We start from the raw sequence: 27,713 nt of genomic DNA on the forward strand, positions 1-27,713 counted from the left end.
ATTCGCTTCTTCGTTGTATCTTTCAGATTTGCTCTTTCCAGAGCGATATGTACAAATCTGTGTACAGCACACAAGTGTGCGTGTAGCATTTTATTGAGTTTATCAATTTTATTAATGGTGTTTTGAGTCTGCATGTGTTTCAAGTCATTTTCAGGAAAAGGAAAAAGTTGCAGCTGCAGTTAGTACTATGTTACTGTGTTACTGTTAATATGTTGCTTGTGGGATCTCAGCTTCTTTCTTGAACCTTCCTCTTTCTTTGGAACAGAACTGAGACTGCAGTATCTGCTCGCCTTCTGCACGCCGTTACATTTATTTCTGTCTAAGTTGGTGTGAATGTTTTTTTTGTATTTGCATTTTTTCTTTGTTTTTGTCTATTGTTTTTGATCCAGCAGCATTCATATGGTAGTACCAACTCTACATTCAGAAAAATAGATCTCCTGTATAGTGCATTCAGCTTCTGTATAGCAATACAGTTCAGTATTGAGTGATTCACAGCGTTCTACTTAATGCCTCAGGAAAAAAATCTCAAGGCCGGGTATTTGGAATCTGCCAACTTAAAAACATTATTCAAAGACAGTACAACAAATCAGACCATCCATAAAATCTGATTCGCACATTTAATAAAAAGCTTCTTCCTGCTTTGATCCCAGCTCATACAGCATCGAAAGGAGAAGTGAAAAGGACTTTTTGCTTGCTTGATCGGTTCACAGACATTTAAACATGTCTTCAGGGGAGTCATTTTAAAACCTTCATGCTAGGCTGGATATGTACTTGTGCGTACGCAGATGTTTGATATACAACCTGCATCAAACTCAGAGATTCTCTGCAGGTGTGATTTGTTTTAAAAGAAAGGAAAAACACACAGAAGCCATGTCTGCCTCTGAAACAACACAAGCATGGGATGCATATCAAGGCTTGTACAGTGCATAATGGATGAGGGCTATGATGAAAAGAAAAGGAAAACAACATTCAGTGGCAGCTGTGTGAGTTCGCCATCTTTGATTTTAAAACTAAAGTAGAGCGGGCAGAACAGCGAGGCATTGGAAGATGAGGTATAAAGTAAGGAGTCTTATGAGCAGCAAGATATTGGCACTGGTCCCAGGCTAGCCCGAGGTGATGATGCGGTCTAGCCTTAGTTTCTTCCGTGTATTGAATCCAATTGAGGTAAAGGACTGACTAAAGTTTAGCTGTGAAAGCTTTTAATAGCAACATCCTGACAAAAAGGACTTTTTGGGAATCAAAACCAGCCATGCGTCCTCCATCCTGGCCCTCCTTTTTAGCTTTAAATCAGCCAACAAAAGAAACATAACAAAACAACAAAAAAAACATAAAATATTTCTTGATTTTATATCTCAAACAAAGAGCAAATTAACCTCTGAAAAGTAAATCGGAATTGGATTTGCTTTGCAGCACCAAATTTAAAGGTTAAATTGTGAATATCTTTTAAAAAACGTGCATATAAATTAGGAAATGAAACATGGCCCAATGTGAATATGAGCTGCTCTCGAGTCTGGCTGTAAACAAGCAGAAAGACCTTTCACAGTGAACTCACAGAAAACTCGCCTACAAAACCAAAACCATGCTGCAATTAAAAACAGCTACTCAGAGCGTACTATATACTCAAGCACACAAAAAACTACTTCTAAAACATTCCTACAGTATATCTGTGACCATAACCCACATTCATGCTCATTCTCTCTCTCTCTCTCATATATATATATATATATATATATATATATATATATATATATATATATATATATATATATATATATATATATATATTACTGTGACTAACATCAGGCAATTGCTTCATGTTGATCTCGTCCCTCGCTATTAGCAAGCTCAGTCTGGAGGAACGTCCTGTACATAGTTTAATTTATATTATTGAAAACTTCCTCTCTGCTACTACACAAACTCTCTGTGCTTCGACTTCAAACAGCGCCCCATCCCCGCCTCAGAAAAGTGCATTGCTACTTGGTGCAACACGTTGCTCTCAGACATTCATATTGGTTAGAAAGTAGTATTTTGATATGAGGATTTAATGCTTGGCTTGAATTATACGGTTCCAAAGTTTGAGCAGTGGGAGAGTACTATATCGCAGTGCAATTTACAACTTTAGTGTATGAAGAGATTGGTCCTCAGTTTTAAAGTTTTCTACTTGGTTTCTTTCTTTCTTTTTTATGACTCTGCTTCAAAATGGCTGACATGTCCATAAAACATCCTCCGCTCTCTAAAGGCACGTGAAAGAAGCCTCCTGTAACATGTTTTTGTTGTGAAAAGTACCCCCCTCCTTAATAAATAGAAATACTGCAGTTCCCGCTGGCATATCGTTACCACTGAAGGGACGAGCAGGCAAGCTTTCGTTGCTACATTTGCCACAGGTCACTGCTTGCTGTTGTGTTTTTTTCTTTCCTATCCCTTTGTGATACTAACGGAGACGGTACATTGTAGCTAAACAGGAGGAAATGACAAGAATTAAACCCTCTCACTTAAAATGCTGCGTTCGCCTCAGGATCAAATCATCACAAAATATATAATTTATTCAACAGAAACTCTGTGTTGATATGAAACATTAATCTTATATGCATACTGGAGTACACAGAACCAACAAAGACTGTGATAAAGACTTAAAGAAGAACACCCAGCAGAGATGTGATTACTGTAGAAACGTCGTCCCTTTTGCCTGGCGCCTACTGAAATCACTTGAGCGCAGACAGCCAAACAGTGTAGTAGTCTATCCACACTATACTGCATTTCACACTTGAAAGGCCGGCTAAAGAAAGGTTTAACCCTACGCAGTTCTCTCCAGAAGAGTCCGAGCTAAAACACAAGCAACATGCACCAGCTAAGCTGTGAGAGCCAGAAGAAGAAAGAGTTTTCCAGGCACCTCCTAAAACTTCACCACAAATCACAAGAAGGAACTTTTTTGTTGTTTTGTTACATAACATCAATTTATGCCGTTATCGAGTTAATCAAAACACTACTGTAGCATGAGCTGAATTGCAAAGGATGCATTTTGCTGTGTACGCCGATGGAAAAGAAAGGTTCGGATTAAGAAACGAAAGCTTTTCTAGTCTTATAAAAACACTTTGCGTATGATCTTAAGAAATAATTGATCACGGATTCGTTTAGACACCATTTTGGAGATGATGAGAATTCCTAGTTCAGTAGTGTTTTGGCACTTGTTTTGACCACTTGGAGGTCTAACTTTGCAATGTAATTTGAGTCACCTTTGTAAGAGCTACACGTGACTAATCTTGATCTTTAACTGTGGCATTATTATTCCTTTGTGGGATAATGATCTATGTTTATCTGTCAGGTGTAAATATGTTTTTGAAAAGTATTTAAATTTGTTCCACAACTGCTAGCGCTTCTATAAGAAATGTGTAAGGGCAGACATTTAACTCACAGAAGAAAACAAATATAAAAAGTACGGTATTATTTGCGAGATAGCCCCACTATCACAAAGCATATACCCAGAATTTTGACTAACAGAATCTAGTGTATTGAGGACTGCAGCAAATGGGTCTGAGACTGGTACCATGAGAGAATGAGAAGCTTTGAAGAAGCAGAGTACTGTTCGCTCTCGCTCTAACGTCATGATGAGGAGGGAGGGGTTGTTGGCGGCGGGAAAAGCGGAGCGGTGCCCTCGAAGCTCAGAACTCGATCTTGCAGGCGGGGAAGGACTCATCCTGCATGACTACGGTGCTGCTGGAGGCCAGAACCATGATGTTCAGGTCCTGCTGCCTCTCGTGCGTCTGCTGATACCATTCCCGGGTCACCTCTGTGTCATGGGTCGGGATCAGAGTAACCTGACAGAGATATAACAAAAGGAAATGAGAGGCGAGCTGGCAGGAAGGGAGTAGGACAGATTGATTTGGAGAGGACTCTGGAGTCAGAATTTGTACAGGTCCAATGGCTAGTGTTTTAACTAACAGTACATAGTCTCCAAACCATTCTCCAGACAGATCTACCTGCCAGAGATGTCTTATATCATCAATGCTGTTCATACGTGCCACGGGGCCACTGACTGTATAAGACAGCGTCCAAACCGAAAGTACTACTATTGATCCACTCAGTTACGCTCTGCACTCTTCTATTTTTGACTGACTGAGCCTCTACCTCTAAAACAGTTCTTATAATTCAATTCAATTCAATTTTAGTGATATAGCGCCAAATCACAACAACAGTCACCTCAAGGCAGACTCTGAAATACAAAAAAGAACAACAGGAAACCCTTTTCTTAGAAATACAATAGACGTGATATAAATTTTATTAGCATATTAAAGATACTCCCTCTATATCACCCTTCTGCCTCTTATGGATGCATCATATATTGCTTAGAATTTGGATGAGAAAAGGTGTCCAAAAAATGGAGATTTGTACGTGGATAGTAATCTTCTGACAATTAACCAGTAATCTCAGATATATGAGTTTTGTCAAAAATATTTTCAAAAACATGCAATTAAAACATCTGATATCATCAAAATATAGGCAATGTGAGCTGCCATGATGCCATCTTGGGTACTCTATTCTTCACAATAAGAACAGCCTTGTTTGCTGCATAGTGGTGAATCCAGTACTGACATGTGTGACAGAATACAGATGAAAGGGAGCGGGGACGGGGACGCTTTAAAACCAAATACTTAATCTATTCAAACTAGAACAAAACTGTTAACATACAAACTGCTGATGAGGAATTATATTGCACCAGTGAACATTTCTAACACATGTGTCAAATGTTTGAGGGAAAAGCCACTCTCTTTCACTGTGTATGGGACTATCCTAAATTACAACTATGCTCGAAAGCAGTTGTTTAAATTTTATCAACTGTAAATTTAAAGATTCGCTATCAGGCAATAAATGTACATATTTGGTAAATAACCCAAAATTTTTACTGTCTTAATTAATTTTGGACTGCAGTAGAACAGGAGGCCAAAACTGGATTTACCAACAATACATGCATGAGTCAAAGAAATGGCACGGCACTCTGACGGAAAGACTGACTTAGATAACAAGAGGAAGAGCAGGAGACTTTAAAACACTGTGGAAAACTTTAGCTGAATTCCTTGGTCGTCAAGGTGCACAGTTATTTTTAAAGTGCTCTGTTGCCGAGTGTGTGTTTTCTTAAATATGTTTAGTTCATAAACCATGTGAGCCAAAAGCTCAGGCTTCAGATTGCTCTAAATGCTCAATAGCCTTAATAGGGTCATGTTGTGCACACCATAGACAGCGTATAAGGTGGACATGGCTATCATGACATCGCCAATCGGTTTCTTAAGTCCAGTGAGTTGGGAGGAGCAGCTAATCAGAAGAAAGTTGGCTTAAAAGGAAATGAGGTAAAACAGCTTTTTTTAGACAGTAGGTTAATTGAGGGGCTGCACCAATTAACCCCTGAATTTATCTCACACAGTTAATTGTGTGAGATAAATAAGGTTTACTTTGAGCTGTGACTCACACAAAGCTACTCTTATAGGAATATAAGAAAGGAGTCGGAAATGAAAATAGCAAACGTTTAATTTTTTTATTACAATTTGATAATTGATAATGTGCTCACTTGAGCTATAGCTGTCTTTTCTTTAGAGACAAGAATGACGTTCTAGTTATATTTGCTGCTGTGGTCCACAAGGTCAAGTAAATGTACACATTAGGTGCTCTGCAGGATACAGTGAAGTCATCAGCCTTATTATGATTATTATCCTTTTAGCTCAGATGTCTACCAACTTCTTTAATAAGAAAGTGTTGATTCCATGATTGCCATGGTTTCCCAAAGTAATGAATCTATGCTGTGCACTTCATATATGTAATCCAGCGGTCCCCAACCTTTTTTGCGCCACAGACTGGTTTATGTCCGACAATATTTTCACGGGCCGGCCTGTAAGGTGTTGCGGGTAAATACAGCAAAATAAAACTAGTACCGGTACCAGAAAAAGAACATTTATTCATAACACATGGTAAAAGACCCAGGGAAACAGTTAATGATAAAAACGATTTAAAAAATAACGATAAAAACGATAAAAACCCTGAAAACCATAAATTTCACACCCGAGCCTCAACTCTTGCTGATGTAATCTATCCATATATTATAGAGTACATATATTATAGTCATAGAAAACGTGAGAAAATATCAAAAGAGAACAAGATGCTGAAGCTAAGGCAGCGAGGGGGCAAATACCTGCAAATTGGAGCCCCACTGAGCTTTGCCTTCCAGCAGGGCATCCAGGACTCCACGGCTAGGCTCTCCACTGCTTGGGTCATTCCCACTCACAACGTAGTATGCAGCCCGCACTCTCTTGAAGAATTCCTGGTCCACATTCTTGGCACTGCAGTGGTTGGGCACATAGGCCAGGTCAACATAGACAGGTGGTCCAGGGGGGACAGTCGAACTGGATTTCTGGGCGTTATTACCTGGAAGTGATCAAGGATACAAAATAAGAATTCAAATATTAAAAATGACTTTCCTGAAAATGCACAAAGGAATAAGCGCTTTCATCAAGTGAGATAATTATCTAATTCATTCATATGACGAAATTATTTTTGTTTGGATTTTTAAATGTGATCCGATTGGGACCTGAACATTCTCCATTTTGTTTGAAGTGCTAATGTTATCACCACCTGAGGAGTTATCGCTTGAAGTGATTTTTCTTAGAAAAGCTTTGTAAGTAATGAGTTCTATTGTTATACAATCAACCTTGATGTCACTGTTTTGTGTGCAACAGCCATAGACTTAAAATTCAAGACAAACATAGCCAATAATTTTTCAGCTGTGAAGCCTCAATTTGAGCATTTTTGCCTTTGTCACTTTGGCTTTTTGAAAGCAGATGCTACAGGTCTGACGAAGCTTGCCCTGCTTAACCATTCTTTTTACTCTGATGAAGGCATACAAAATGAAAAATATGAACATCATGTTTCATGGACCCCTTCTGGCCATTATAAATAATACAGGTTAAAGGAACCTTTTCACTGGCATCACTTTTCAGACCCAGAAGCTATTTCCATCAAACAGTAATACAGCAGGTAAATAAGTATTAAAAAAATCATAAATTTTCTAAGAAAAGAGGTGCAGAAAGGCATGGAAAGTCACGACACCTACTGAAATCTATCAGTAATTAGATAATGAGCTCTCTCAAGACCTTAACCTTATTGAAGAGTTGTCCAAGAGCCAAGGAGTACTTGTGGAGCGTTACAGAAAGACCTGGAATCAGCAGGTACAATTGTTTCAAAGAAAACAATAAGTAATGTATTCAACCGCCATGGCCTGTATCATGGCAATGGAGTCACACAAGACTCCATTGCTGAAGAAATGTTAATGCATGTTAAAGCACATTTCAAGTTTGCTGAACAACATTTAGACAAGTCTGTGAAATACTGGAAGGATTCAGTCTGGCTAGATGAGACCAAAACTGAAGTCTTTAGATGCCACGATATATGGAGATCAAAAGTCACTGCATTTCACCAAAAAACATCATACCAACAGTGAAGTCTGGAGGTGGGAGGTGAAATCTGTTTTTTAGCATACAGTACTGCTTCATATAACAGAAGGAAGGATAAATGGGAAAATGTGCCAAGATATTCTAGGTATAAATCTGCTGCCATCTACCAGGATGATGAAGATGAAACAAGTGAGAACATTTTAGCAAGACTGTGCATGTGTGGAATGGATGGGCTGATACTGACGTCTGGTGATAATTTTATGTCAATAGCACCTTTAGAAGTTTCTTTACTTGGAAAATTGGTGACTTGTTCGATGCTTATTTTACCTGCTGTAAATGTGCAAAGTTCTTAAAGTGCTCCTTCTGAATATGCATTACACAGTAAAGTGAAGGTCAAATATCTAGGGGCAATAATGATAATAACAGCTCTCCTGATTAAATTTGGTTTTCCAAAAGCTTAGTGTTACCGAATGTTAATGATTAACCTCACCTGAACTGCTCTTGATGCCATTGACCAAGCCTTTCCCAGGGTTGAGGATCTCGCTCCTTGAACCATGGGTTTCAGACATTTTGATGAGCCTGGAGCTTCTGTCTGTGTCCTTCCTCCTGAGGGAGGCTGATCGCGGCGAGGCAGAGTCCTTAGACTGTTTCACTGGAGTAGAAGACCTCTTCCTGACTTCCCCCTTTCGAGCAGGAGAGGCTGACTTGGGTTTCCCCTTTCTCAGGCCCTTGGTGGTCTTGTGCTCCTTCTTGAGAATTTTCTCTGTACTGCTGTGATCATTGAGAAGAGCCTCTGGATCCACCATGCACACATCTGGGTGAGGTGGGTGGGGTAGAGGGTCCTTCATCGGAGCGGGAAGGGGATCGTGAGTCTTCTGAGATGACCGTGGTGATGAAGGATGGTGGCCACCACCAGCTCCAGATAATTTGTCCACCGGCAGATGCTCAGCATCTTCGTCTGAGTCCAGATTTCCCTCTGCCGTTATTGATGGACACTCCTCAGTTTCTGGAGGGACATCAGAGTCGGACTGTGACGGCAATGACTCGCTCACTGATGTCGGTGGTGTCTCCTCACCAGCTAAAGTCACAGCCAAACCAGATGACATTGCACCAGGCAGCTGGCCTTGTCCCTGTCCGGCATCTCCATGGTGACTCTGAGCATGGTGGCGCCTCTGCTTGTGTGACCTCCTTTTCACAGAGTGCTGCTCTTGATCATCCTCACCCCCTTCCTGGGAGTGGCCACTGCCACAATCAACTTCACCCTCATCACTGGAGAGCTGGTGAGGGCTGGGGTTGATGAAGGATGGAGAAAGTTCGCCTTTGCGATGTTTGTATTCACAGGAGGAGAATCCTGGCGGGGATTCAGAGGAGGAAGTTGCTCCAGTGTTCAAATCCGAAGGGCGATCAGTCTTTACATCTCCTTTGCTGGATGTTTCTGTGTGGTACGTGTCTTTTGAGGTACTGTGGGCACTTGCCATCCACTCCATTCCTTCCTCATCATCATCACCATAACCTGGAGGGGGGGCACTTGGAAAGTCGTCCGGCCTTTGTAGAAGCTCCCAATCAGATATACTGCTCTTTCTCCTTACCTCTAATCTCTCAGACGGCATCTCCAATAAGCTTTTCTCCTCCGCTATTTCGGCCTCCCTTTGTTTCCCATCTTCTACCTTTTCACTCAGTTTGGGATCACAAGTTACTTTTTTCTCCTCTGTGATGTCTTTAATGCTCTTTTCCTCTGGTTTCTTTTCTTCTATTACCTGTTTGAATTCAGTGTCTTTCATTTTGTCTGCCTTTTCATCTTTTTCACTTGATTCTTTTTCTGACACCTTGGCATCATCCTTTAGTGGTGCAGTATCCCCAGCACTCTTTTCTTCTTTTACCTGCGATTGTTTCTCTTTCACCTCTTCTGATTTGGGCAGGTCTGTTACGGCACATGAGGTTTTGGTAGTGTCAGTGTCACTCACCGGAGTGACCGATGCTGCCTGTTGAGCTGTTTCCACCGTTGCATCAGGTTTAGACACAGCGGTTGCAGAGGTAATGGCGACTGTCTTTGTTTCTTCAGAGGATGTTGTACTCTGTGCGACACATGATTCAGTTATTAATGAGAAAGTCTGTTTTTGCTCAGCTACTTGGATTTTTTGACATTCGATACGACACGGTAGGGTGCCATCCTCCATTTCAAGGGTATCAGGTTCCTTCTCTTGGGACTGTTTGTCAGAAGAGTCAGCCCTTTGGAGGGGAGAGACATCAAAGCGTGCTTCTGATGTGGATGAACTCTCCTTAACGTCTCCTGTAGTTTGTAAAAATGGTGCTGTTGTGGATGCTTTTAACACAGGTTCAAGCATATGAAAGCTGTCAGTAGAAGATTTTGCGTCTGGCTTTACAGAACTACTTTGATCTTCTGGCTGCTTGGCAGTAGTAGACAAGCCTGGAGATGATGGTTTGCTCTCTGCAAACTGACTGGGCAAGGACTCTTTTGTTTCAGGTTTTGTCATTACCTCCATGTACTCGTCTCTTTGAAACCCTCCAAAGCAGGAACTTGTTGACGCTGCCGCAGTTGATGGTTCCTCTTTGGCCAAAGATACTTCAGAGGTTGATAATTTATAAGGTTCATCTTTGCCTCCCAGCTTTTGGCTCAGATGGGTAGACCCTGAATATGAATAACTGTACGATGTTGAGGAGTACGTCGAAGCGGAGTATGTTAAGCTTGTGTATGGGCAAGGTGATGAGGTAGAGTCCTCGTGTTTTTCTGTGATACCAGAAGTACGCCTCACATCTTGACTTCCTTCTTGGACATCTCTTTGGCTTAAATACTTATCCTCACTTTGCTGGGAGGCATCTGAGAGCACAAGGGTGTCTTTCCTGTCATCCTTCAATGCTACTCCATTCTCTTCACTGTAGTAACTCTCATACCTACTATGTCCAATATCAGCATAGCTACCTGTTAGCGGTGAGGATGGACTGGACGTAGGCTTTGACATAGAATCAGTTTGGTCTGTTGCCAAAGAGCTGCCAGTTAAGCTACTCGTGGATGTCGGATGACAGGTTTCCTTTGATGAAAGACTTGACTCTGGTGATGGAGACTCTTTATCTTCAACTCCTTTTTTTGATTCTAGTACATCAGATGAAGAAACACCCTCTGCTGACGACAACCTCCTCTTTGTGGATGGCTCAGGGGACAAATGCTTTTTGTCAGTATCCTCTAATTTTATTTCTTCAGTATGTTTGGGTGTAACTGTTGGAGCAACAGAGCTTTCATCTATTTTCTGCGCACACGTGTCTGTTGATGAAGTTGTTCTGCCTTCGTCTTTACTTGCTGCTTCAGGAGGTTTGGATGTGCTTGTATCTCTAGCAGTGGCCTCCTCTTTAATTGGTTTTGGTTCAGGTGCTTTTTTACTTACATCCTGGACTTCTTTATCCACGGCTTTAAAAGCTGAGGCATCATCAGGTGTCATCTTACATACAGTCTCCTCTTTAGTTGAGTCAGGGACCTGTGACTTTTTATTTGAGTCCTCTACCTCTGCTAACCCAGCACTGTCACCAGAGCTACGTCTGCACATTTCCTTCTCAGACTGTTCTCTCGCACCTTTTTCCATATCTATGTCACTTGACTCTTCCTCTTCTTCATCCTCCTCCTCATCCTCATCTTCATCTTCGTCATCATCAACGTTAAAATCCTCTCCCTCAACAAGTAATCTTTTGTCTATCAGGCTCTCTTTTCCTTCAGCACAACTTAAGGATTTAGATGTAGCAGAACTGCTAACTTCGCTATAATCAGATGCCAAAACATTATCATCAATTTCATGTCCTATAAATGTGGCCGAAGAGGGACTCCTTGAATCACTCGATGCATCCTCTCTCTCTAACACCGATGGCTGCTGAGGTAAAATGTCTTTTTCTGCAGGCGAGTACCGACCAGATGGAGATCCCTCTCTATGGTCGCAGGAGTCAGTTTTGTCTTTGAGTGACTCCTCAGATTTTTCTTTGTCTTTTTCTGTTGCTTCCTTTTCTCTGAATTCTCCAAAAGGTGAAGCAGTACCTGATGCTTGTTCACCAAGATCTGTCTGGCTCCATGAGGGAGAGGGTATTTCTTGTCTTACGCCTGCTGATTGAAGAGCAGCACTGCTGGACTCTAAATCACTTTCTACTGGTGCCTGTGTTTGAAAGGCTGCTGCAGCACCTTCCTTTATGTCATCTTTCTCTTTTTCTGACCTCTCTGGTTTGTCTTCTTTTGGAGTGAAAGAATAGGCCTCAGCAGCTTGAGACATTTTGTTGTCTTGCACCTCTAAAGCTGAAAAGCTTTTGTCAACATATGGTGTGTCTGCCCTTTCTTCTCTCTCACTCTCTTCCTCTTGGCCTTTCTCACGGTCTTCATATCTTGGGGAGTCACTTCGACTGTGGTGGCTGCTTCGCTCGCTCTCTGTGAGGGAAACTGGGCTGTAGTCGACTCTGCTGAATGAGAGAGGTTCTTCTTTGTACTGCTCATCCAGGAGGAACATGGCTCCTCCAGCTTCCGCCTGGCTTGATCTTCTGTTATCATCAATACAGATGTCAGAAGCATGATCAAAACCAAGAGAAACTTCTTGTGAGTCCAAATCGTGATCTCCTGGAATAGGTTTTTCATATGGATCGTACTTAGAGGCGCCAAAGCTGTGCTTCTCGTCTTCAAGCCTTCCACTGACAGTCTCCTCTGTGCTCAGTTTTTCACTTTCCACTTTTGCTGGGCCAGCCGTGCGTCTGACATGTTCAGAATCTTTGTCCAGCATAAAATACGAACAAGGTTGTGATAATCCCGGAGACGCCACCTCTCGTTCTCCTTCCATCTCTCTCTCTGTTTCTTTTACTGGTTTCTCATCCAGTTTTGTCTTCTCTGGAGCACTCTGGATTCCTGAGCTCACCTCAGCTGGCATCTGTTTCTCTTGATGTGGCATTTCCTCCACGCTAGATTGGCTTTCAGTACTTGAAAGTGTGTAGCTCATAGGTTGGCTGTCTGTGCTTGATATTGCTGACAGTGCTGGCTTTTTCTCAGATGAGTCTGACACTGGTTCTGTTTTGGCAGAGGTTGTCTCCTTTGATGTGGGAATATCAAAGGATGGCTCGGGCTTGGCGAGTGGTGCAGGTGTAGCTTCTATTTTTGCAATATTTTTGTCTGCTTCAAGGAAAAGCATGGACTCCTCTTTCCCAAACTCTTTGAAGTCCTCATCCATAGAGGGTTCCTGCATTGTAAGTGTAGGTATAATCACTGTGGGCTGTTGAGATGTAGGTGATTTTGTTTGATCACCCATCTGTACCGTTTGGGTTAAAGGCAAACCTGCAGAAGAGATGTCATGGTCAGATTTTCTAGGCTCCACTGACAAAGGTCTGGAACCTGCTCCTCCCATACAAATGTCTTCATCCTCTTCATCTTCTCTGTCTTCATCAGATGACTGAACCACAAATGCAGGTTTGTACTCTAACTTGGATGCCGATACTTCCTCTCCAGAGAGCACCAGAGCAGGTTGCTTAATGGTTTTGTCCATGTCCTTCTCCTGTAATTCCTCTTTCTCCCATTTCTCCTCTTTGGTGTGGTCTGCATCAGAGACATCTTGTTTTTCCTTCTCTGAGAGCTCATCGGTCTTTACGCTGGCAGAATCCTTTTCTTTAATCATCGTTTCGTCCTCTGCTGTCTCTTTCTTTTCTTCTGTGATGCCTTCAGATTCGTATGTGTATTCTTTTTCTTGCTCTTTTTCCATTTTCTGTTCTTTGCTCAGTTCCGCAACATGTGTATCATCTTTTTCTTTTCCCATCTTGTCTTCAACACCAATAATGACCCCTGATTCTATATCTTTTTCTTTTGTATCCTTTAAAATTTGGTCAGGAGATTTACAAACGTCATCTTTTACTGACGTTGCTGCCAAAGAGTCTGGCTGTTTTTCGACTGATGCAGCTCCAAAAATATCCTTCTTATCTGCTTCAGGAAGCTTATCAGAGGTCACTCCATGTTTATCACTAATATCAAAAACATAATCTTTCTTAGTCTTCTCCTCTTCCAAGGGCTGGGTCTGTGAAAGACCTACTAGTTTTCCATCATCTTTCCTAGATTCTGGCTCAAGAGGGGAATCATCTTTTATTTCCTTCTCTTCTTTAGAAACTGTTGGAGTGTACACCTCCTTCTCCGGTTCCTGTTTGATAGATTCTGCATCACAAATGTGATGTTTGACCGTATCGATTGTTTCATCCTTAATGGTTTCAACTTTAGATGGTTCTGTTTTTTTTGCATCTGTGGGTTGCTCGTCAGTGGTGTCGGCTTCTTTCTCTTTTGTTGCATCACCCTTAACAGTTTCTTTATCCTTCAAATCTTCCAAAATAGCTTTGTGGTCATCAGTATCACTCTTCTCCTGCTCTTTAGGCTCCTGCTTTATTTTTTGTTTCTCAGAAATGTCACTTTTTTCCACAACTTTGTCATCCTCAGTGGGTTGAAAGTTGGTATCATCAGTGTCTTTTTCCTTCATCTCCTTTATGGGTGCCCCTTCAGAAATAATCTGTTCATCCTCTTTTTTAATATCTTTATCACAAGTTTCCTCCTTTGGTATTTCTTTTGCCTCTTCCTGGATGAGTTTTACATCTGATGGAGCATCTCTAAGTTCAGCCTCCTTTACCTCGTCTGTGAGGGACTTGACACCAGCTGTGTCTTTGGTTTCCTGCACTATGGAGGGTTTTGCATCAGAAATTACATCTTTAATAGCGTCTGTATCTTTTTCTTCTTTCTTGGTGGGTTCGATAGCAACACTATGATCCTGGATTGTCTCTTCTTCCTTGGACAGTTTGACAGTCAGCATTTCCTCCTCACGTGTCGTCTTCCTTTTTCCTTCTTCTGTGGCTGATTCCACAGCACAAATATCTTTACCATTTTCTCTGTCTTTTTCGTCCTGCGCTGCTGGTGTAGCACCAGCTACAACAATTTCTGTGCTTGTTTTGACAGGAGGAATCTCTTTGCTCATCATTGCATCCTCTTCCTCCATCTTGGCGGGTATGGCAGAAGGAGTTACGTCTTTACTCAATACTTGTTCCTTTTCTTCTTCTACAACTGGTTCGACGGTCTGAAGTGTTTTCTCTGTGTCTGCTTCAGTTGGTGTAGCTGAGAAACTATCGACTTTAGATACGGTCAGGTGATCTTTTTCCATCTCGGTAAGTTTAATGGTGGCAGCATCTTTACTTTCCTCTTGTTGCTTTTCTTCTTCACCTGCTGGTTTAACACCAGAAATTTCATCTATGCTTGTAAGTTTATCTTTTTCTTCTGCCAAGGTAGGTTTAATAGCAGGAGGAGTCTCATCTTTACATATGCCCTCCTTCTTCTCCTCTTCTACAGTGGGTGTGAAGATGTAAGCGTCGTCCATGTTTGTTGTTATATCTTTAGCCAGTTCCCTGGGAGCTGTGGTGTCATCACTCTCTTTTTTGTCCTTCTCTAGCTTTTCTGTGGCTGGTTTAGCCACAGAGTCATCTTTACACACTGTTGCATCCTTTTCTTCTGACTTGGTAAGGCTTGGTGTAATATCCATACTAATCTCTTGCCCCTTTTCTTCTTTTATAGTAATGGCTGATTCATCTTTTTTGCTAATACTGTCTTCTTCTTCTTTGCTGACTTTAGGAACAGTAATGTCAAAAATCTCTTTTTTCTCCTCTTTCTGCTCAACAGTAAAGGGCTTGGCAGCAGAAGAATCTATCTTATCCATCTCTTTTTCCTCTTTATTATCTTTGAAGACTTGACTAGTATCTAATGTTTCAGTCTCCTTTTTCTTCTCCATGAAAGGGAGATCTTCTTCCTTTCCCTCTTTCCCCATGTCTTCCTTCTCAGGCTTGATATCTGAAAGGTGGATTTCTTTGACTTCTTTTTCTTGAATCTTAAAAGTGCTACTATGAAGGGTGTCACTCTTTTCTGTCTCTTCCTTCTCCTCCATCAAAATCTTGCTATCAGACACATCCTCCTTTTTAACCTGTGTCTCCTTAACCTCACCTGTGGTTTTGAGGTCAAAATCATCTTTTTGTGTTTCGTCTTTCTGTTTCTGTTCATCTGTAAGTTTTTTGTCCTCAGGAGCATCAGTTTCTACCTCTACTTCTTGGGCCACTGGGGTGTAGTCTTTTTCTGGCTCCTTGTATTCATCTTTAATATCAACAGTCAATGTGTCCTTAGCCACTTCCTCTTTGACAGGTCTAGCATCAGAAGTATCATCTATCACTGCCTCTTTCTGTGTGTTCTCATCTGTGACAGATTTAATGGCTGAAATGTCTTCCTGAATGACAGATTCCTGCTTCTGTTCTTCCTTGATTTGTTCAGCATGTAAAGTATCGTCATTTTCCATTTCCCATTCTGCCTTGATGGTTTTAACTGCAGGTTTATCATCATGATCGTCATCATCTTTCTTGTTATCATCATCATCATCGTCCAGGAAACGACTCTCCCTGTCTGGAAATTTACCTGTTTCAGGCACTTTAGGTTCTTTCTCTGTGAGCCTGTCGTCAGATTCCAGTGAATTGCTCCCTAAAACTGGTAGTTGTACATCTGTTACAGGTTGTGCAACAACAGGTAAAGTTTCTGCCTGTTTTCCTTCATCTTTTGGCGCGAATGAAGCGTCTTTTTCTTGGTCTTTGATCACTGGAGCCTCTTTCATGTCTCTTTCAGATAATTTGTCCAAAGATTTTGCAGATTCTACTTCATGCTGATCTGCTTTCTGTTGATCAACCTCTGTCTCAGTTTTTGCATCATCTTTTGCGCCTTTTTTGTCCTCAGTTGTGGTCACTATATCGCCAAATTCCTCTTGCTTTTGCAGCTCCAAATCAGGGAGCTTCATCTTGTCTTCCACTGGTGACTGACGAAGTGGAGAGTGAGCTGCGCTTGAGGGTCCAGACTGCGGAGGAGAGGCCATTTTCACAGTGACATCATCTGGACTGAAGCAACGCTCTTCGCTCTCTGAAGTCACTGAGTCGGATCCGAAAGGTCTAGTAGGCACAACAGATGAAATGTCTTTAGGTGTAACTGCGTCAATATTTTCCTCTTCAACTGGTAGATGGTCAGGTTTGAGGTCTTGTAGAGACTTTTCAGGTGACCCCGAGCTAGCAACTTTTTCAATGTCTTTCTCTTTACCCTGCAACAATTGGGTTGAAGCGTAGCCCTCTTGGAGTTTTTCAAGTGAAATTTCAACATTAGGAGTTTGGTCTTCTTCCTCCTCCTCCTCCTCCTCCTCCTCCTCTTCCTGAGTATCTACAACCTTAGCTGCCATTTGCACTTCTGCAACAGGAAGTTGTAGATCATCAGATGGAGACTTGGACTGTTTGTCTTCTTCCAAAGAAGGTGGTGAAAGAGTTCCTGCAGAAAGTGGCTGCTCTTTGCCTTGAGTAGAGTCAGGCGGAGTGGACAGGGGACCTGGAGTTTTAGGCGGCTCTTCAGATTGAGGTGCTGCAACGGATGCCACCGACTGATCTTCAGCGATAGATGTAGGAAAGGAGGATATTTTGTCGTACTCTGTTATGGATGTTGCAGAAGATACATGCTCTTCTTCTGCCAGAGGAGCAGTGATGATGTTGGTGAACACCGATACTTGCTCTTGCACACCTGGAATAAAACCTTTCTCTGTCATGGCTGCAGCTTGTATCTCCCTCATGCCGTGGATGTTTACAAATGAACCCGTCTGATCTGGAACAGAGATGTCATAGGCACCGACGTCATACTGAAGATGTGGTATTCTCTCCTCTGCCTCCTCGTGAATCTCCTCATCAGAGATAGTCTGTTCTGTTTCAGAGTAACCAGGAATAGTTTCATCTTGGATGTAGGACATGGGTTCAGCTGCAGCAGCACCTTGAGCTACTGAGGTTATAGGAGCAGTAGCCCCTCCAACATGTGATAGGTAGCCTTCCTCCTCTTCTTCTTCTTCTTCCACTTTGACCTCAGTCAGAATTTCTGTGGTTTTGCTTTCATCCATATGTTCAGGTTTGATCTCTTCATCAGCTATTACATCTAAATCTTCCACCTCCTCCAGTTCAGCCTTCTCCACTGCCTCCTCCTCTTCCCTTGATGGAATCATCTGTTGCTCCTCTTTAGTCACAACCTTGGCTAAGAGAGTTTCTGACTTCTCCATTTCCTCTAGCTCGTGTTTTCTATCAAATGCTTCATCTTTTGCCTCCTTCCATTTTGACTCATCTTCCTCCTCTCCTATTCCCATGTCTTCTTCCACCTCCTCCTGTATTTTCTTTACAGCAGCTGGGGGCTCTTCCTCTTCTTCCTCATCCTCATCCTGAGTTTGTGCTCCCTCATCTTCAAACCTTTGAGCGTCTTCTAGTTCTCGCTCCTGAGTCACTTCCTTGTCTTCGTCTTTAGCTTCAGCTTTGAGTTCTGCGGCTGGTGCTTCCTTTTCAGGGGACTTTGTTCCAGGTGGGATTTCAGACACTTCTTCGTGTTTTCTTTTCTCTTCCGTTCCTGCTTGCGGCTCAGAAGAGACCTTATTGCTGTCCACCAGCTCTGCTGAAACCGTTTTAACTTGAGTCTTTTTAAGTTCTTCAAACTCCTTGGTGAGGTCTTCAGGTGTGGAGGGAACAGATGTTCCCTCAACAGCTCCATTTTCTACCGGTTCAGGTTGTATAACTTCAGGTTTGGACTCCTCTGCTTTGGGTTCAGCGGGTTCAACCTTCACCGTTTTGCTTTTGCCAGTTTTGGCTTTACTTGACACTTTAGCTTTATGTAATGTCTTCCTTACCTCTGGTGTAAGTGGTTTCAGGTCAGGCTTAGTAATTTTTCTTAGCTCAGGTTTGGATGAGTCCTTCTTCTTGTCATCCTTGAACTTTGCATCCTTCTTGTCATCTTTTTTGGCAGAGTCATCCTTCTTCACTTTCTTGATCTCCTTCTTTTCCTTGTCCTTTTTCTCATCCATCTTTGACACTCTTTCCTTGGAATGTTTTTTCAGTGATTTTTCTTTCATGATTTTTTTCTTCTCTGGCACTTCAGTTTTAGATTTTATAGTCTTAGTGGGCTTTTTCTCCTCTTTTTTCTCTGATATGTTTTCTTTCACAGAGTCACTCTTTGCCTCTGTGGTGGCTGACACATCATCCTGCCCCTCGACTTCTTTCTTTGGGGCCTTTGCAGTGGTCTTCGGAGAGGATTTGAGACTCTCTTTGCTATCCGTTCTTTGTTTTAACTTGGTTTGTTTTATAACAGAGGGAGGAGCTCCTGAGGCAATGTCCTTTTGTGTGGCAACAGGATAGCGCAAGAAGTCAAGGTGCTTTAATTTTTCAAGGCCCTCTAGGATCTTGTTTTGTGGCGCATTCCCGGGGAACAGCACCCTAACAATCTTTTCTGTAGGGCTGGCAGGAAGCCATACAACTAAGGCTGTGACTGAAGTCAGGTAGGGAACAGATATTTCTCCTTCTTTCCCGTTGGGCAGCACAATGCCAGTTTTGGCCTTGCTGTTGCCAGCCCACTTCTGCATTAAAAATTGCATCTCTTTACTGTCTTTGACGGGGTTGAGAATGTACATGTCTAACCGGCCCACTCCCATCTTGTGGAAAAGTGTAATGGGCTCAATGGTGTTGCTGACAACTCGAAAGAGAGGCTCCGGCTTGACGCCGAGTTTGTTAAGGTACTGCAAAGTAAGCGAGGCCTCTTCGATGCTACGTTTCACTTTAAGATTAGATTCTGGCATGCGAAGCTTCTCTGGCACGTTGAAGAACACAACACCTAGTTCAGGAGAAATCAGGTTCTTCATCCAGTCACTATAGTTGGTGGAGCCTTGTGACTGCTCCTCTTCCTGTTCTGCTATCTTCCTTTGAAGAAGCCCATTGATGCCCGGGAGATTGTCAGCGCCGATGTGTGTGAGGAGTATTGAGTCGATGCGGTCTAAGTGGCGGACCAGCTTCCAGAAGCAGGACTTTCGATCGGAGCCTCCATCCACTAAGATGTTGAAGCCATTCACAGCAAAGAGAGCAGAGTCTCCTCTTCCGCCCGGAAAGATGTAGCAGCATGGCTTGGAAAGTTTCAGGAAGCCTCCAGAAGTGGGAGGCTCCAGGAGGTCAAAAGGTGAAGGGACATCGACGGTTTCAGAGACGTACTCTGTGAACTCTGTGACACCCTCCATCTTGGGCAGAACAGGTTCAGGGTTTAGTTTGTATTCAAAGAACTCCCGCAGGGTCTGCTGCTGTCCCAGGGAGCTCCAGCCCACCTCCCCGCGGCAGGACACAGTAAGTGTAGCCTGCTGCTTGGGGGCTGATGTGCCCAGCAATTCACTGACCTGCAAGAAAGGCACACCCAGACATGTCTGAGTCAGTGATCATACGCATAGAAACAACATAAACTCTTATGTCAAGGGAAGAAATGACAAAAATGATATTTCAACTAAACGAACCACCAAAACTGCCTAAATAAATAAATAAATAATACAGAAAATAAAAATAGGCAATTGGGGATTTCAGTTTTTAATTTGATTTTGTATTATTTTTGTGTTGTAATGAGATGCTTAGACAATGACTTGCTTAAAATTATTTAAAACTGAAGGTTCAGCTGTGTGTGCATGTATGCTGCTAATTGAAACAGACGGTAAGTCAGAGCATCCACACGAAAAAGTAAATAGTCCTGACTGACTGCACTATTTTCAGCTAGATTAGCTAAGCGCCGCAGCTCTTCAGCAATCTCCCGACTAAAGGAAGTCATTTCTGCTGTGAGCCTGGCATTGATCAACAAAGGTGACACCATGGCACACTTTGAATGACAAGCCCTCATTTCCATAATGCAGAAATGCAAAAAGTGTAAAAAGAAATAAATAAACATCTAAGGAAGCAAACAGGAAACAAAGTGAAGGGTAAATAATTAGCAAACAAATACATTATAAAATACTTTATAATTAAAGTGAACTTATGATAAAACAAAGGCAAATAAATATAGAAGTAAATTATACAGATTTTTTAAATATAAATTAATAGACGACTTTATTTATTTATAGTGCTTTTTATTTAATAATCGATTGACTTATTTCTTCTTCCTCTTCTTTCGGCTGTTCCCTTTACGGGTGTCCTGTCACACTGCATGTCCTTCTTCATTACATCCATGAAGCTCTTCTAAGGTCTTCCTCTTTTCCTTCTACCTGTAAACTTCATCTTCAACATCCTTTGTCTGCACATGTCCAAATTACCGCAGCCTTGTGTCTCTAACTTTGTCTCCAAGCCGCTCAATCTGAAACGTCTCTCTCATTTCTAATCTTGTTCATCCAGGTACTACCCAATGAATATCTTAAGATTTTCAACTGCCACATCCAGCTTGGCCTCCTGTCTTTTCTTCAGTGTCACCATCTCCACACCATGCTTCATAGCAGGTCCCACTATCATCTCAATAAACCTCCCCTCTCACTCTTGCTGCTATCCGTCTGTCACAAATCACCCCTGACACTCGTTTCCACCCATCCAGTACCACAGTTCTTCTCTTGGCACCCTATCGTCTGCTTTCACTAGACCTCTAGTCCTTCTGTCTCCATCACCCTAACTTGCTGCACATCCTTTTCCTCTTCCTTACTGTACAGCCTAACATACAACTCACTACAAGCCTTTCTTTTTGTCACTTCTTTACACCTAGTCTCACTACTTTCTTCATCTCCCTAACTATCCGACTTTGTTTTGTTTTTTTGCTAATCTTTTCCTTTAACTTACTTCCTCATTCCACCACCAAGTCTTCTTCCTCTGTCCAGAAGATCATACACATCAAACACCTTCTTCACCTCTACAGCTGTGTTTTCCCAGTCATCTGGTAACTCGTCCCTACTACCCAGAGCCTGTCTGAACTCCTCTCTGAACTCTGTGCAACACCCTTCTATCTCACTTAATTAACATATTTATTTGTTTAATTTAATTTTGCGAGCTTTGATCTTTTTTAAAAACTGAACGTTTAGAAAGTTGGGACAGGAATACTTTCAATTCTCATCATCTTTTGTGAAATATACAGTTATACATATTGTTTGTCTTTGTAGTCATTTTACAACTGATAAAAATTTGCATTTGTCCTTTGAGAGTAAACAGTTTTTAACCACACACATAACTGTGAATGCAAAATCTGAATGTTGTTATTCGTTTCATTATTACCAAAGAACAGTAGATGGCTTACCCCAGGATCAGTAAAGACACGTGAAAAGGTCTGGGAGGTGAAAACACCAGTTTGAAGGAGGAGGGCACCGTGATCTGAGCTCTGCCCACTCAAGACCAGAAGCTTGTGTCCTGCTGAGTCTGTGACTAAAGACTGGATCTGGGACACACACAGAGGAACAAAGGACAGAGAGGGACAGAGGACAGTTAAAGGGGAGCCAACACAGCCAAGATAGATAGAGAAATACCTGAATTAGTGATAAATAAAGATTCACTTAAACTGTGTCAAGGTTAACAAGATTAAACATTAATGGCCTGATTTTTTTCACGCTTCTTTCCTTTCAAAAGGGACAAAAAGATAATGCCGAATACTTGATTTAAGCAACTGAAATAATTTATTTTGTGTCATAGAAACAACTCAAATTTGTGTGCAATAAAGAGATGAACGTAACTGAGGAAAATGACATGGAATAAAGAATTTGAATTAAGTGTATTCGTGGCCTCACCACTATGCTTTAGCTTTGCCCCAGAACCTTTGTACTTATTCTACCAATTGGGAACTCTAAAGCAGTCATAACCTCGCCAATTCCACACTACATTTGGGTAAACATGTAATATGGCTTAACATCTGTGGAAAGGTCTGCCATTTAAAAAAGGACTTTTAAGAAGAAAACAATCTCCATCTGTTAGCATAGTTTAATTTCAACATAGTTGTTAACATACATCTGCTCAAACATGTCTGAAAACCATCTGAGCACAATGAAAGCAGAAACCTCTGGAGCTGAACACAAAATGTGACGCTGGTTCCAGAACATAGCTAATCCCCAAAGACTCCCATGTTAAAATGTCCGACTTTACTGCAATAAAAAACTGGCAAGGTTGAAATTTTTTTTAAGCGGAGTAAGGGGAGTGGTCATATTGACACGTGTCAGCAGAACAAGCACAAATGCAAATGTCGCTGATTGTGTGTCTGCTAAGCGTCATCTCTGCTAAATGGTGTCGCTGAACTGGAACTCTGTTTTGTGCATTTTTGGAGCCCTTTTAATGGAGTTATCAGACAAATAATGTGGCTTCATAGATGCTGACTGCTAACTAAGTTTGCTTGCACTGGCTGGTAGCTTAGGGCTTCATCTTCTCGTCCATATATAGTAACTTCTGCCTCCAAAAACATGGGGCAGCCAAACTAGTCGGTGAAATCACAGTGGGTACATCCATATTTTACATCACCTATGGTTCTGATAAACTATGGAAGGAATAGTAACAGCTAAAACCTAAACCAGAAGAAGTTAAAAAGTTCATGAATGTCATTATCCTCAAAGAGGTTTTCCATAAAATGGTAAATGGCCTGCATTTGTATAGCGCTTTTCTAGTCCCTAAGGACCCCAAAGCGCTTCACACTACATTCAGTCATTCACCCATTCACACACTGGCGATAGCAAGCTACATTGTAGTGTTACGATTCGATGTTGTCAGTGTTTTGTTTTAGGCGTGACTGTTATGTGTTTCCTGTTTTACTTTGAAGGTCTGTCTTATCTCAGTGTGTTCAGATTACGCTTCGTTGTCTCGTCAGTTCTGATTTGCCCCAGCGAAGACGGACGAAGGCCGGACAGGCCCCTCGGACCTCCAGCGAAGACAGACGAAGGCTGAAGCGGTCCCTCGGACCCTCCAGCGAAGACAGACGGAAGGCTGAAGCGGTCCCTCGGACCCTCCAGCGAAGACGGACGAAGGCCGGACAGGCCCCTCGGACCCTTCAGCGAAGACAGACGAAGGCTGAAGTGGTCCCTCCCTCGGACCCTCCAGCGAAGCCAGACGGAAGGCTGAAGCGGTCCCTCCCTCGGACCCTCCAGCGAATGGACGAGACCCCATTTATGTTACACCCCAGCCCAGGGAACCGGCGTGCGACATAAGGAAAATAAAAATAAGGAAAAATGCCCCCCCACTCCCTGCTCTTAAGGAGGACGAACCAACAAAAAACAGCTACCATGGATTTCACAACAGCCAGTCAGTTTATTGAGTCCCAAAAGGTAGCAGGCATCAGGGTGAGCATGGCCAAAACAACAAACAAAAACTCTAGAAATTAAATGCAGCTGGCTTACCTTCACAGAAAACCCCAAACAAAAATTACAGGTGTCTTACCTGCCTCCCTAACCAAAAACAGGAGAAAAGGTTCCCAAAGAAAAATGGCTTCTCACCCCTACAGCTACCGAGTAAAAACAGTATAGACAACTATTTACATCTATATACAACAAACTATTTACAACACAGGGGGAAATCACGACCATGACAAACTGAAACACAGGGCTTAAATACATAGAGGGAGCAATCAGGGAATGGACAACAGGAGGGAAACACAGCTGGGGCAAATCAGAACTGACGAGACAAGGAAGCGTAAACTGAACACACTGAGATAAGACAGACATTCAAAGTAAAACAGGAAACACATAACAGTCATGCCTAAAACAAAACACTGACAACATCGAATCGTAACAGTAGCCATAGCTGCCCTGGGGTGCACTGACAGAGGCGAGGCTGCCAGACACTGGCGCCACCAGTAGGCTTAGGTTAGTATCTTGCCTAAGGATATTTGACATGCAGCCAGGAGGCAGCCTGGGATCGAACCACCGACCTTCTGATTAGTGGCTGACCTGCTCTGCCACCTGAGCTACAGCCACCCCCCCATAGTTATAAAGGAAAGTTAGGTAAAATAATTAGGTAAAATAGGACTGCTAAACACAGATGAACTCACTATAAGCATCTCCTTTTCTCACATCAATAAACGTAAACCAGCAAAGAACAGCAATTCAGAACATGCTGCTCTTACCTCTGATAAAACAGTGCCTTCTGAAGGGTTGACGAGCACTACGGTCTCTAAGACATCACTCCTGTGGTGGAGAGTCCTTTGTCCTGAAAGAGAAGATGGAAAACCTTTAAAAAAAATTTTTTAATGTAACAAATCTGAAGAAAGGTTATGGAGGCCCGAAAGGTCGAATGAGGTAAACGACTTGATCGAAACTGCTGGCAGACATCCAGCCATCTGGTTTGAAGACATCCTGTTTGGATTGCATCCAGACCTGATCTGGAAAACCTCTTTGAGTCAGAGAGATTTACTGTACTGCATTCTCCACTATATGTGGGGCAGTCCCTTTATAGAGACAGGCAACCCACTTGTGCATCAATGCAAGAGCAAAAGTTGGAATAAGAAAGAGGTCACAAATGTCTGTTGGGTGAAGTTTAAAATTAAAGCCTCAAGATTTTATTCGTTGTTTCTCTGCGCTCGTCTTTCCTCCCTTCGTTCTCTCCTCACCACAACCTGGTGAGGGAGATGGCTCCCCTCCCTCAGGCTGGTTTTGCTGGAGGTTTATTCCCATTAAAAGGGAGTTCTCCCCTTTTTTCTGCAAAGTTCTCGATTAAAGGGAACTGCTGGGTCATAAGCTTGCTGTATGCAAGTTGCGCTAGGATGGCTAACACCATTTTATACAGTGCATTACAGAACTTGGGAACAATGTCCGTAAATTGGACATCATTTTTCTCTATTTTTTTGACTGAATAGAAACAGTATTTGGACATGGATTGAAAGTAAACACTAACGCACTTATACATAGAGGACATAAAACAAGCGAAACGCAAGAAAATTGAAAACACTTCCTTACATTTTTTTGTGCATTTAAATTTTTGATATTATGTGTCTCCCCCAAAAGTACACCACAAATTAAAAGTTAGGTTTTATCTCACTTATTAACAGAGAAACAATCAACACTTTAAATTCAAAGATTTAAAACAGCAGCAGCATGTCAGAGTCATGTCATGTTTAGCTAGAAACAAGCCACTACAACAGAGGCTGCTGTCCCATTTTGGAGAGCTCAGCCTAGAGTTTATATTTTAGTTAATGTGCAAAAGTTACATATGGCAAAATTCCTATAGCTGCACAGGGAGTCTATGGAGATGCTGAGATCTCTGTTGCACTGATGTTGATCACAGTCAGCTTGACTATAGTATGAGTTACAAAATCTTTACATGGATGATGAGCAAAATATTGTTTTATATTCGTGCAGATCATTTCATCAAAAGTCTTTGAGTGAATGGGAATGAATGACACAGGGACAGCGGTCAGCTTCCCTGCGTTCTCGTCTAATGTGTTAGGCTGAGGTCTGGCATTTTGTTAGCAACTGACAGCTCTACTCACATGATTGGTAACCAATGTATTGTTTATGTAGTACTAGGTGACCAATCCAGGGCAGGGCTTTTAGAAAGGGATAGACAGGAGCTAAACGTACAGTATGTAAAAACAAAATGACATTTTAAACATTAACATTTAAAATAAAATAAAAAAAACACTTACTTACTAAATGAGCATAAAAATGGGAACTATCATATTTGTTATATTTTGTACATTACTCATTTTAGAGGTGGTGTTAAGCTTTTAATTCCCCTTTGTTTCAGTGCAAATTAGATATCTCAGAGCTCTATTAATAGGAGGATCTCAGTGACTCCACCATCCGCCGGGATCTTCAGTGCATCCCCCGAGTTTGCAGAACTTTGCCTTCCTCTTTGCGATCTGTCACGTGTTTTCCATGAAAAGACTAATGTAAATCACTGCCAGCTTAAGATACCATGCTGCAAAAAGAACAGCATTAAGAAAAAACAAAGTACTGTTAAGATGCAGAGGAGTTTGAATGAAACAAGTAATTTAATACATTAAAGAGAAGCTCTGAAATTATTCCACTTGAATATCAATAATGCAATCAGTGTGATATTAAGTCTAGACCATCTGTGATCACAGGAAGAAGCACTCAAATATTATATTGCACACAATAATCACAGACATATTATCTGTTTTCAGCTGATCTGATTCATCCATTTATATCCTTTTTTTTGTACCAAATGATATTAGTATAATTTTGAAAAAAAGAGTGAGCTGAACTGAATCATTTTGTATTCAACCACATTTTTCTCTTTTCTACAAATCATCTGTGACATTTTCAGAAAATGTCAAGAGTTATTTTCTCTCCTCACAGTGATTCTACCTATTCTGAGATCATGAACTCTTTCACACAGGTGATCTTTTTGTGGTGCGTCATAAGAACTAAAAGCTGCATATCACGTTTTCAATAGCAATAACAATGGTTCAACGTAGAGTTAATAAACGTTATATTCTAATTAAGCTCCCACAGTTTTAACACCAAAAACCACAGCATATATACTACTATTATCAAGGAGAAGACAGGCTCTCTGGATATTTACATTAAATTACAGATGTTGGTTGTTACTTCAGGAAGTGAACAATGAACTTTCAGACGGTCTAATTGCTTCTTTTTGATTCAAATGTTGTGGTTCATTAGGAGTTACACAGGGATATGGTTGATGGTTTTTGATATCACCATTTCATAAACACAATATCCTTTTTTTATATTTGATTTATGTCATTTGAGAGTAATAATTGTGTTTAAATTACTGGCACACGTACGTCAGCTTAATCTCTCTTCTGAGTGGTCTTGGAAACAAAAGCGTTTGGACTTCTTTAAGTTTCTTGAAGATGTTTCCTCTCTCATCCGAGAAGCTTCTTCAGTTCACCTCTGAGTGAATGTTGGAATGTCTGAGGTATTTTTTTTACATGTAATTTATGTGCATAATTTAATAAACGAATACATGCCCATGCTACAATATTGGTTGACCTGTTCTTGGAACTGGATAAATGCAAAAACTGAGTCATTTTAGCCCATTGCTAGGTGGTTGCTAGGGAAAATGATGACATCATGCTATCTGATATAGATGAGACCCTTATAGATACTGTGATTTTTAGTTATCATCTATTTCCATTTTTAGTCATGTTGATATATTAAATTGTGTCAGTGTCCTTATATAGAGCCCTTAAAACTGGCTAGTTTAAAGTAGCTATACAAATAAACAAGACTTCTGCTTGCATTTAGCATTCATTATGTTTTGATTCGTTTTAGCATTTTAAGCTAATTGTTATTGTTCATTAAGCTCTCCTGTTACTGGTGCATTAAACTACAAACAGGAAATGTGAGCTAGCAATACTACTACCATAGTGAAAGACTATTTTCATCCAAAACCTCTTGCATCTTGACTGATTTATCACAACTAAGGATGCAAACAGTTTAAATTATGAAACCCATGTGAACCTATAAAGTGGATTTATTTTCATATTGCAATGTATTCTTCATA

The 27,713-nt window shown here is 41.5% G+C and overlaps 1 protein-coding gene across 1 annotated transcript in view; it reads right to left on the minus strand.

Annotated features, from left to right (window-relative positions):
* Window positions 1-1,765: 1,765 nt before the first annotated feature.
* The window catches only part of map1ab (microtubule-associated protein 1Ab), a 98,223-nt gene continuing 72,275 nt past the window's right edge, over window positions 1,766-27,713 (minus strand). Inside the window, exons 3-7 of the mRNA XM_026175173.1 lie at window positions 24,349-24,431; window positions 21,550-21,687; window positions 7,927-19,690; window positions 6,179-6,411; window positions 1,766-3,815 (exon numbers count right to left, since the gene is read on the minus strand). Of these exons, the coding sequence (XP_026030958.1) occupies window positions 3,660-3,815; window positions 6,179-6,411; window positions 7,927-19,690; window positions 21,550-21,687; window positions 24,349-24,431 (12,374 nt within the window). The 3' untranslated portion in view covers window positions 1,766-3,659. The remainder of the gene's footprint in view (window positions 3,816-6,178; window positions 6,412-7,926; window positions 19,691-21,549; window positions 21,688-24,348; window positions 24,432-27,713) is intronic.

This window comes from Astatotilapia calliptera, chromosome 7 (genome assembly GCF_900246225.1).
Source record: "Astatotilapia calliptera chromosome 7, fAstCal1.2, whole genome shotgun sequence".
Classification (NCBI taxonomy): domain Eukaryota; kingdom Metazoa; phylum Chordata; class Actinopteri; order Cichliformes; family Cichlidae; genus Astatotilapia; species Astatotilapia calliptera.